The sequence below is a fragment of the Artemia sp. Qi Xiang Cuo genome, chromosome 5, assembly GCF_049724085.1.
Source record: "Artemia sp. Qi Xiang Cuo chromosome 5, ASM4972408v1, whole genome shotgun sequence".
NCBI classification, from domain to species: domain Eukaryota; kingdom Metazoa; phylum Arthropoda; class Branchiopoda; order Anostraca; family Artemiidae; genus Artemia; species Artemia sp. Qi Xiang Cuo.
Genome location: NC_142798.1, coordinates 28,843,265 through 28,855,260, shown reverse-complemented (window position 1 = coordinate 28,855,260; position 11,996 = coordinate 28,843,265). Strand labels below are relative to the sequence as shown.

Sequence of the window (11,996 nt, the reverse complement as noted above, 5' to 3'; positions counted from 1 at the left end):
GGGCAATTCAAATAATCTATCAGTTCAGTGAACCATTAAAAGGCAATTGGAAACCCCAGAAAAATAATTCAACGATTTATGACTGACCATGTTCACAGGACTTGCAGGCAATTGAGGAACCGAGATTGTTCATATTGTATGCGCTTAAAAAATCCTTAAAAATGATCAAAATCCCTTAAAACCAACCATTTTCAGCTATTTGTCTTTAAATAGTTCTTTTCATCCTTCACCTAACCCATTTTAGTTTGAAAGTGAAGGCAAAGTGTCATACATGAGCTTTAGGCTATCCAAATTAAAAACACATTTATCTCTCCCCCCAGAAAACTTAGCAGGATGTTCCACTGAAGAAAGGTCGATTTGACAATTCCATTGTCTTATTTTTTTTGGTAAGCAACAACTAAAAACTGTAAAGCTACAGAGCGGCTTATTTATTAGATTTAAGAAATATAGGAGTAAGTTGATAAACTGGAAATAAGTCGAAAAATATATGCTTCCCTTTCAATCTTGACTTCCCTTCTAAGAAACAGGAAAAGACTTCAAATAAGACCTAGATAAATCAAAGTAGAAATCAAAATTAATGTCTTTTGATTTTGGAGAGCCGTTATCTAGGCTTTAAGACGATCCAGCTAAATACAGTAGATGATACTGATTTTATTAAAATAAAATATCGAGTTTTTGTGAGTACGGCTATGACGCAAAAAATAATATAATAACAATTTGTTATAATTTCGAATTGTTTGGATTTGTATTACCTAAGCAACACAAATTCTATTAACTAGCAAAAAAGATAGCGTTTATACCAGAGAAACGCAAAATACTTTAACAAATATCTGCTTTAATTGTATAACTGAAATAAACAAAACAAAACAATTTCTAACATTTTCCCTTAGTTCACTGGCATTAAAGCAAAATAGAAGAGGTAGAACCATAAAAACAGACATATTCGGAGTAACTTATTTTAGCAATAAAAAAATAACAGATTTTTAGAGAGGGTTTACAGTAGCCCAACAGTTTTTGTTCCATTCTGTGCGATTTGTTCTATCAAGAAATCCATATTGGGCATAACACAGAACTTAAAAACAGCCATAAAGGCAGCACCAAGAGCGGCCGCGACTGGAACGGTGACTGCCCACGCAAACGCAATGTTCCTGGAAGAGAATAGGCACGTTAAGGTGAATGTCGCTAAATTCATTGCAATGTTAATTTTGCTATGCTACGAAAAGATATCTTGCTCTCTGACCCGGCATACCAGCACAATGAAATTTTGCACAAGTGATCTTTGGACAAGGATCTAAAATTTGGCCTGTTTTTTTCTGATTTAATTCCTAGGAAATAGAAAAAAAAAATCTAATGTGACACCTGGTAGCTTTTTTTAAAAAAGGCCTGGAGCCTAAGAAATGGAAAATTTTGGGCAATCGAAAGTGCTATAAATTCAAAAAAAAATTTGAAATTAATTGGCCTGATTGAAAATTCTAAATTCTTTTAATTTATTCCCCCACGATTGTTTTTGTGTTTTTATATTTTGGACTCTTGCACGGCATGGATAAAAGCGAAAAAATCGAAAGTAACTTCAAATTGTAGCTCCTTTTTATTTAGTTTATTCCAAACTTTTCAGCTTTCTAGTCCAATTTATTAATTATATATATATATTCATAAATAAAATTAAGTTTTTACTCTTTTTCTCCTGTCTTACATAACCCCACTTTACACCCCCTGAATGAAAACATACCTCAGGCTAGGACGGGTAATGCTTGCGTTTAACTGTCAACTTGTCTTTAATTGGAGTTTGTCAGGCTTTCCAAATTCATAAGGCTTTCCAAATTTGAGAATTTTATTCGAGTTTTAGTTTTTTAATTTCTGTAGGGGGAAGAAATTTTGGTACTTGTGTATTATGCGCCACTCACTCCAGTTTACACTATGTGTAAAACACGAGAACAAACCGGTTTCTTCGTTACTTTATAAACTAATTTCGGCAATAGATTTGCACATTAGGGGGGGGGGGGGGTATAGCGGGTCTATATTAAAAATGTGTTAGATACAATTATTCTGAATATTACGAAGTAAGAATTGTTTTCTGACTTCAAACTATCCAAATACTTTGCCCCCCCCCTATGTGCAAATATATAGCCCAAATGGTACTTGTGTAGAATCTGGGTACACACGCGAGAAGGGACGCTTCGTTAATGCTAGTGAAATAAAACAAAATAGGATGAAAATATAATAGTTCAGAAACAAATTTGGGCAATATATTTGCATATTAGGGGGGGGGGGGTAAAGCATAGCATATATTAAATGCGTACGTACTTTTCAATTAGCTGGTACCCACGCGATAATGCAAAAATCAGATAGGATAAAAACCTTTTAGTCTGCACCACGCGAGACAGATACCCGGTACTAAAACAGGGGTACTAAAATAAAACAAAATAGGATCAAAATATAATGGTTTATAAACAAAATTATAAGATTTACAAATTACAATTATGCGCCCAAAACACTGTAATATAGTGGGTACTGTCTTTGGCAGAACCCACTCTTTTTCTGTCTTTGGCAAATCCCAACTTGTAATTTTAACATCCATGTCCATTCAGTCACTTATCTTTGCAGACTAACAGGTTTTTATCTGATCTTCGCATTATTGCGTGGATACCAGCTAATTGAAAAGTACCAATATGTAATCTAGCCTTACCTAGCTACCTTTTAGTCCCCCTAAACCCCAAAATACTAAAGTTTAAATCTTTGTAACGGAGTATCTCACTATGCAGCAGAAACCTGTTTATCTACAGCGGCTTTGAGATTTAGATGCGGTCTTTCTTTTGTGTGTCTTTGTCTTGTCTTGTGCTAAGCTGGAAGAAACTAACGAAGAAACGGGTTTGTTCTCTAGTTTTACACAGCGTAAACCTGAGTGAGTGGCGAATAATACATAAGTGTCAAGATTCCTTCCCCCTACGGAAATAAAAAAAACAACTGAAATAAAATTCTCAAATTTGAAAAGCCTAATTATCCACGGGGGGGGGAGGGGACATCTTTCAGGTGCATTTTCCCCGGAAGTGGGGGGTGTCAACGCCTAGAACCATTTTATTAGTTATTCTTTTTCCTTTTCAAATTATCAAAAACTTTCGGCCTTTTCAAGACAAGATATCTTGTCCAAGACAAGATTTGATATCTCCTCGAAGCTTGCCCTTTACCTGCTGGTTTGACAAGTGTCAATCCCCTGTATTATTACCTCTGAAGACGAAGGTTTTTTTTATTATTATACCGGCCTACCGGGTGTTTACTATTGACGGGTGATACTATTCCAGTTTTTGGGCTGTGACGTTGTCATCTGAAAGGCTGTGACGTTGTCGTCCCAATGAAACAGGCACATTGGCCTTAATTGGATGGTTTCAGAAAGCTTTTTAGAAAGCATTAGGATCATGCAGAACCTTTTCCTGAGGAATACAAGTCTTTAAGGCAAATTCCTCGATTGTTTACATGAAATGTAAAATAACATTTAGGATTGCAAAATTCATATTTTTGAAAGTCATAATTAAAAAGAACATATAAGTACAATACACAAAATCCGTGGTAATTACTTTCTAAAAAAAAAAACATTCTTATAACTCTCAACAAATCCATATATTCCGTTTTTCACCCTGAGAGGGATGGCGAAACTCGTTTCCATTTACAGCTGTCACGAATTAAAGGGTAATCGTATGGTGCTTTTCACACACGGAGGAGGGGTTAAGGACAAAGTTTCCTCTTGCAAAGTTGCGCTGAGGGAGCCCTCTAGAAAACTTAAAGGAACTGTTCGTAGCAAATGCACTACCTGTGCTCAAAATGTGCAATTTTTCGGGTTTTATGTCCGTATTCTTGTTGCTAGTAGTGTTGTAAAATTACCGTAAAATAAAAACTCGGTAAGTAAAATTGGTAAAATAAGGTAAAATTAGTAAGATAAGGCATAATTAGATGCTCCCTGGGATATACAGGGTAAAATTGGCGTTTTAGAGTTGTCTTGTAGCTACACGACTAGTTGAGCATTTCTTTTTAAGCATCGTTTACAGTTTTTAGTGACATTTTTTAATGGTTTTGATTTTTCTTAAAAAAGGTAATGAATGCCCCTTCATCGAGAGTTTAATCAATTTAACTAACTTTTTAGTTTATCCCTTTGGTCATCATGTGCCTACAGTAATACCTCAGCAACCGGACAGTGCCTGATATCAGACATCCATTTTGTAAAAAAAAAAAAAAAAAAAAAAAAAAAAAAAAAAAAAAAAAAAAACACTAACAGCCTTGCTTATTTATATAGCAGTATTAAGCCACATTCCTCATATCATACACATGTTGATTTTCATTTAGTTATAAAAGTGCCAAATACAGGTAAAAAAGAGGTCTGTAACCCTTTGATGACTTTGATTAACTAAGCAGTGGAGCATAATAGCGGAACATTCAGTTACTTTCACAGTCATTAAGACCGTGCCGGTTCCAAAGCCCCCCTTCGAAAAGAAAGTCGTAGATACGACCCTGAGGATTATATATTAATTTCTTCCTCCACCCTTCCATCATCTCTCCCTTAGAGCTAATCCTGTATTTATCCGAAGCTTAGTTCAAAACAACTGCTGAAACAAAAGGACCGTTAAACTAGAATAAAAATTTCTTTTAGACACTGTAGTCAGTAACAACTCGTTTGGTATCAATTGGTTGAAAATAATCTTAGAATTGGGTTTAAAGTCTTAGAAAAGGGCACTCGAACTTCCGATTTCCCACTGACTGAGCCCCCTCCATAGCTTATATGACCACCCCTTCCACATGAAGTGCCTCTGGGAAAAAATCAATGAACAAATCTTAATACATTGAACCTTTATGGATCTTTACTATAGGTAATGGAATACGATTGCCCCTGACTGAAACAGGAGAGTAGAAATTTTAACTTCCCTTCTAATGAAAATCCAGAACTATCCAAGGGGAAAATAGGGGAAACTTTTTCGCGAGGGAGGAATATTCCCGGAGAGGGGGGGGGGGGTAAACGCGGACTCCCGGGGAAAAGACAGCACGAATACAAGATTTCTCTGGAAGTGAAATTTAAAATAAAAATGAGAATATTGATTCTGCTTTGGCCCCCCACATTGTTGAAAATCCAGATCATGTAGTTGATGAAGGAATTTTACTATTAGAAGCAAAGGGCTTCCCATCTTCTTTTAGGGAGGCAATTAAAATCTAAAAAAAAAAGTATTAACAAAGACCTTACTTTAAATAGAGATACTGGAGATATTCCTATAAACCCAATATACGATAACTTAAAATTAAAGCATTCAAATACCATTTTCCTTCGGTTTAAATCAAGATCATATGTTTGCACATTAGGAGGGGGGGGGGGGGGTAAAGCATACCATATATGTAATACGTAACCAAACCAAGGTACCTTTTCCCCTTTAAACCCCCAAAGACAATCGTTCAAACATTGTAACTCATTGAGAAACCACGGCTTTGCAGTCATAATAGCCTGTTTGACGGGTTTTTTCGGGACTTGTACAATATATAGCAGTGTCCACATAAAGCACCAGCACTGTTTGTTTCATTCTAATAAACAGATTTTTGACTTCACCTAATTTTTCATTACTTACTCTAGGATTGCTGCTATCTCTCATGAGTTCTTGTACTGTGAGTGCGAATACATAGTTATACACATTCTTTATATAAAATGGAATAGGTAAATCTTCATTTGAATTATTACCTTTTTAGTGTATAGTAACGTTACTGATTTAAATTAACATAAATTACTACTGTAATGTCATTTTATTCAAATTCGTTGGTTTTACCTGAAAAGCTTCCAGTCTACTCCTCGCTTTGTTTTTTGGGCTAACCCGACGAAGACCACAGATCCCACTTTGCAATGTGTGGTACTGATTGGTAAGCCAACTTTTGATGCTAATAAAACTGTAAATGCAGCTCCTATCTCAATTGTAAATCCACTGAAAATAAAAAAAGTTGTGATTAAATAATAGAATATTAAATTAACTAGTCTTTTCTCGTTTTTTTCATCCTAAAGGTAGTGGATGCGGGAGATCTTATAAGCTTTGTCATGATCAGCGTTTTTGTTACTCCTTGACTTGTTATTGATCAAGTTTGCAACAATACAAATTTATTTATAGTATTTTTGGTGGTGGTGGTGGTGGTGGGGGGGGGGGTGGTAGGTGAAATTCTTCAATTTTTACCGGAAGGACCAGGACCAAACAGATTGCGTAATGTGTACATAATAAATATTGACTCCAGAAGAGAAAAGGACAAAAAAGAAGACCCTCTGCAAGCTCTTAGGCTTAAGTCTTTGGTGGTGTTATGTATTTCAGATGGATATTAGTCATGCCACTTCTTTTTATTCTTTGGCCCTCTTATTGGTATTGATTTATGACAGTAGCTTAATTTCCACAGCGGCAATCTATTCACTGACTGGAGATCACTGTAGACTGTAGCGTCTTCTTTTTACAAACATGAAACACATTTGATACCGCACGTACTGACCCTGGGAATATACGTCAGAACCTTAGTTTAGTTGCTAGTGGTCGGACAACAAAAAAAAAGGTTTTTCCATATACTTCTCGTGATGTATACATCGGAATCGCTCGTGCGCGACGGCGAGTATGAATCTTGTGTGGTTTTAAATATGTTTCGAATTTTGTTAACAGAGAGCATAGCCTTTGTCGGTACTATATATTCTCTCTACTGTACTGGAGATAAACAAAAAAAAGAATCGATTTTCGTTTGTTACAACTCAATTTTTTATACGAGTGATAACAATTACGAAACTATTTCAATTATATGGCATACCACTTGAGTTAGTTATCGATAGTTAGTTATCTAATTATCGCTTCTTATGTTTTATAATTCTTTATGTTTTACCATCCACAATCTGAAATAATGTGTTTACCTGACTTTAAACCTTAGGACCGCTTTTACCTCCAGAGACAACCAGGGCATTAAGGAGATGCCCCCAACCGTAAACTGTTTTGAAAGATTTATGGTCAATTGTCGGTAACAGGCTACAAGCCTTAAGATAGAACTTATAGATCATTAATTAATAATAAATTTATTCAATATATTAAAACCTTCAGAAAGTGTAATAAGAAAATGCAGCTACTTCCTCAATTGTAAATCAACTGAGAATGAATAATTGAATTGACGATAAGATGGATAAATTTTAAATTAATGAGCGCTTTTGGCATAAGGTTAATAGACGAGGGATACAATAAAAGCTTCGTCATATTCAGCTTTTTATTCACCCCACGACCTGTTTTTTGGATTGATTTCGGAATATTACAATTCTTTTTTAATTACAATATGAAACTCTATCAATTAAAATGAAATAAAAATGTCATTAATATTAGTTATTGTAATCGCTTTTCTAAAATGCGGATCTGTTTTGACAGGTTTATTGCCAATTGTAAGTGAGATGCTCTATACCCTAAGCTAGTGATTAACCGATCCTAATTTAGTAATAAATTAGTTTAGTGCCTTAAAGCTTTCAGAAGGTTTATTCAGGGCTCATAAGTTGCTCTGCTCTTTCTTAAATTTATGTTTCTGACTTTAAATCATTTTAGTCGACACGATTGACACTGTCGAAAATTGTCCGAATCAAACATTTAGTGCAAAGCTAAAAATGTGACTGTATGCAATGTGATGCAACTAGGCTATATGGAAAATTATATTACATATTTCAAATAGGGAGAATCAGTGGTCTCTCTAATGTCTTTTATCAGTAGAACAGGGAGAACCAGGGATTTCTCTAACGTCTCGAATCGATACAGCAGGGACAATATTTGGTTCAATAGAATCAAAATATCTCACATAGTATAATTCGATTCTTGGAGAGAGATTTTTCCCTTTTCTAACCAACAGCCACTGGTGGATCCAGGGAGGGGTGACCGCCCACCCCCTTCCCAAGATTTTTTCTGGCTCCCCACTTATCCTGTTTTTTTACTCTTTTTTTTAGAATAAATTCGTCAATTTGGTCAATTACTGGCACTTTTATCACACTGCCCCCCCCCCCAAGATTTTGCTCATTGGCACCCTTGATTGTTCTTTGGGCCACCCCCAAGATTTCACTCTAGATCCGCCCCTCCCAACAGCCTACCAACAAAGGATAGAAATTAAGAGGCGCGTTATATGCACGCCAATTATTTAAGTCGTGCGTGGTTTCAGGTGTACAAACCACGCGTGTACGACGTTAAACCTTTTGAAGAAAAAATTTCACCCTTTTTCTATTAGTCAAGAATATTTGTAAGACAGAAACATCCATTACGATTTTCACATACATTTCAAAATAAACAATAATTCAACAAACCAGCTGATTGGTAAAGATTAACACAGCATGTAGAGAAATCTACTTCATTCATAAAAACAAGATCGGAGTTTTGGTTACGTCCTTTTCTAAATAAGCGATGAGGGTTTCTCATTTAATCTGAATAAAAAAAACTGAATTTTGACTATTGACTGATTTTTAAAAAACTGCGTGTGGAGTTGTAGATGTGAAAGACACGAAGAGGAAAATCAAGTTGCAGAAAGATAGCTGATATAAAATGTAATTTATAAGCAAGGCTTTATGAAGAAATAAGGTTTATTAAGCGAATGGACTTTTAAGCAGTTTCACACAACTGAAAACCAACCGTAATTACACACAGAACACATGCACAAAAGAAGAAGAAAAAGAAAACTGAATATATACTAAAACTTGAAACACTTCATATTTGCCAAGACACGAAACATTATAGGTAAAATTCGTAACATACCATATTGTATTCAAATAAACAGAAACTGGAAATTTAGACTAAAACGGATCAAATCTTTCATATATTCAACGCTCAAACAAAACGTGTGCTACAAACTTTTCTTGAGCTACTTCGTCCCGTTTAAAAGTCAGTATATTTGATCAAAATAAAAATAGAAATTTAGCAAGAAAAAGATCCTTTTACCTGGATGGAGTGATCTTCGTGATGTCCTCACCAACAGTTTTGATGACCCGTCTGCCCCAGACCCACAGTCCGACGACTATGCCCAATCCTCCGTATAACAAAATATAGACAGGCGCAGCTGTTTTCTGAGCGACAGAGCCTTCAACGTATATCAACCACAGTCCAATCAAAGGGCCAATAGCATTACTAGAATTAAATATATTGATTGTACAAAATCTCTAGTTTTTTAATATGAAACTTTAAGCTTTTAATGACTATTACTATAGTCTGGTAACCATGCGCAAGGATACAACCTGGATAAAAAAAAAGAGAGCGTATACTTTATATAGACACTAGACATATCTTTGAAGGTAAAGCACAAGGGAAAATGAGAGCAAAATTCTCTGAAGTCTTCCTACGTAAAAAGAAGAATGTCTGTGGCACATTTTCCTTAGTTCCTAAGCAGGAATTTATTATTTATTTCCAATGCAATTTTTCCGACAGGAGAAACGAACTTTTATTCTGATCCAAAACAGAAACAAACAAGGGCGCCGGCAGAAAACTTTCCAGGGGGGGGGGCAGACGCTAAAATAGCAATGGTGGTTGGGTGACAGGGAATATATTTCAGGACATTTTTTCGTTGGAATAAGTTTATTTTTAAATACTTTTAGGAAAAAAAAACTCTCAAATAAAAAGAGCAATTAAATTGCAAGCAAAATGAAACAAAATACAGTAAATTTTAAAATACAAGGATTTCTGGTAAAGGGATCAATTTATTTTATCGATAATATATATGTAATTATTATGCATTTAATCTTAAAAGAAAATCACACTCGAACCAAAATTACAGAAATATTTATTGGTTCCGTAGACTATAACAGATGTAGATTTGTCTTTATGCAATTCCCTACGCCTTACAATAGTTTACAGAAGGAGTAAAGATACTCAAAAATCATCCTGTCTGCATAGAAACCACGTTTTGATTTTATAACGGCCATGTAAAATTTACCTCTTTCATAACAGAACAATTCTCTCCCTCAAACTTAAATCCCTTATATATTCAGACTATTTTATTAAAAAAAAAAAAATGAAATAGCGAAAGAAAAATAAAAATTTAAACTTACTATCCAGCTGTAAAATTGACCCTCTTTCTTTTTATTATCCTATTCAAGTAAACAAAATGAACACGTTAAAAAAAAATCGTCACCAGAGAATCTTATCAAATTGTTTGTGATAAAAAGTTGGAAGTAAAAAGTGATTTGGGCCAATATTCACTAAAAATAGAATTCTCATGACAATTGCTACACCGGCAGTATTAGCTTTTTATGCTGATTCTAAATATATAAAATTCTTTCAGTTCATTGTTACCCACCCAAAACAAAAAATCTGGAAAAATTTGCCTGATTTTGAAAAAAGGGGTAACATCCCCAAAAAAGCAAGCGATCTTATTGAAAATCCCTCTATTTCAAAATGTGGAATTTTGCTTTTTTTTTTCAGAAGAAACATCCTTGATGCAGGTTTATTTGTTCTGTTTTTTCCCAGGGGTGATTGTATCAAACCAAAGGTCCAAGATAATTGGGAGGAAACTCATTCAAATGTAAATTTAAAGCCCTTTTTCAAGTGACTATAAAGTTTGGGCCAGGGGAAATCTTGTTTTCCGCCATTTTAGGGTACCAAACTATGACTTTACCCCAAAGAGGACGAATTTGCAATCAATTTAAAATTCTGAGAAGGTAATTAATTTAAAAGTATCAATAACTATTTTTTATGCTTCCCAGTTGCAAAAGAAGTAATGCCACACGGAGGCATTACTGGATTCAACCAAGTTGATTCGCTTTATTTGTAATGAAATTAGGCTACGTTTGGGATCAGTAGCTCAAACTATATCTTTGTTAGGCCTGGGTATGATTTGCAAAACAATAAGAAACTAAATAAAAAAAAAGAGATTTTCAATTGAAAGCAAGGAACAGATTTGAAACCTATTTGAACAGATTATTCTTTATATGAAGGGGACTGTCTCCTCCTTAACTCCTTACTCTTTACTGTGAAGTTTGGCTTTTGTCCAAATTTTTAAAGAAAATTTGCAATTGGAAAAAAAATATTTTCCAAAGCACTAAAAAACTTTTGTTGAATGAACAAGGTGTTGAGAAGGGGGCAGCCCCCCTTATATACGGAGTAATTTCAATCTGTTTTAAGTTTTAAACTTCCTCCTTACTTTAGTTGGAAAACCCTTTTCTATCTGTGTAATTAAATTTTATGAAGCCGTAAACTTTTATGAATACATAATTAATTAACTTAATTAATTTACTTAAGTTAAATTAACTGTTTTAACTTAAAACGGTTAATTTCGTACACATTCCTTTGTGGTTTGTCACAAAGAACTTCGCTTGGACTTTAACTGTTCCTTGGTACGATTAAGAACATCAATGTTTAGCTTTGATGATATTTACAGGAAATTTGATCATTTCAAATTTGATCATTTGAAATTTGATTCCTCAATTCTTACTTTTAACTTCCTGAATAGTTTTTTCATATTTGGCTAATCTCATGCTGAACTTCTTGGCATTATCTTGTCATCTAATCTTACGTGGGATAGCCATGTTGACAACATTAAAAGCGGCCATCCCTTATCTAACCTATACTGTTTGTAACCGTTATCCTATCCTTACCCAATCATTATCCTATATCTAGCCCTTGACCTATCCCTAATAAAAAGAAAAACATTATCATATCTATCTCTAATTTACTAAAGCTTCTTTCAAATCTTACCTGGCCAGGAAATATTACCCTCTGCGTATTTATATATCTTTTATTAGCCTTTATTAGAACATGTGTGTCCTGTTTGGCATTCGTAGCCTAAGCGACGGAAATGAGCATAAAATCAAAGTGGTTTGGAAGTTCTTGAGATTACTTTTAAAGCAAATATACTCAACTTTTATCTTTTGCAGTAGACGAGCTGTTTTCCCCAAAGACAGACATGAAACCCTTCGCACCAGCTTTGATCGAATGGCTGTAATTAATTCCCTGATTCCGGAACTATTTCCTCCCCACAACAGTCCATTCAGGAGTCACCTT

At 34.7% G+C, this 11,996-nt stretch overlaps 1 protein-coding gene across 3 annotated transcripts in view; it reads right to left on the bottom strand.

The window, feature by feature from the left end:
• Window positions 1–818: 818 nt before the first annotated feature.
• Window positions 819–11,996, bottom strand: part of NaPi-III (Na[+]-dependent inorganic phosphate cotransporter type III) — a 163,317-nt gene continuing 152,139 nt past the window's right edge. For all 3 annotated transcript variants that reach the window (XM_089089477.1, XM_089089476.1, XM_089089478.1), the window contains 3 exons: window positions 8,943–9,128; window positions 5,796–5,948; window positions 819–1,148 (listed from right to left, as the gene is read on the bottom strand). In XM_089089477.1, the coding sequence (XP_088945603.1) occupies window positions 995–1,148; window positions 5,796–5,948; window positions 8,943–9,128 (493 nt within the window). In that variant the 3' untranslated portion in view covers window positions 819–994. The remainder of the gene's footprint in view (window positions 1,149–5,795; window positions 5,949–8,942; window positions 9,129–11,996) is intronic.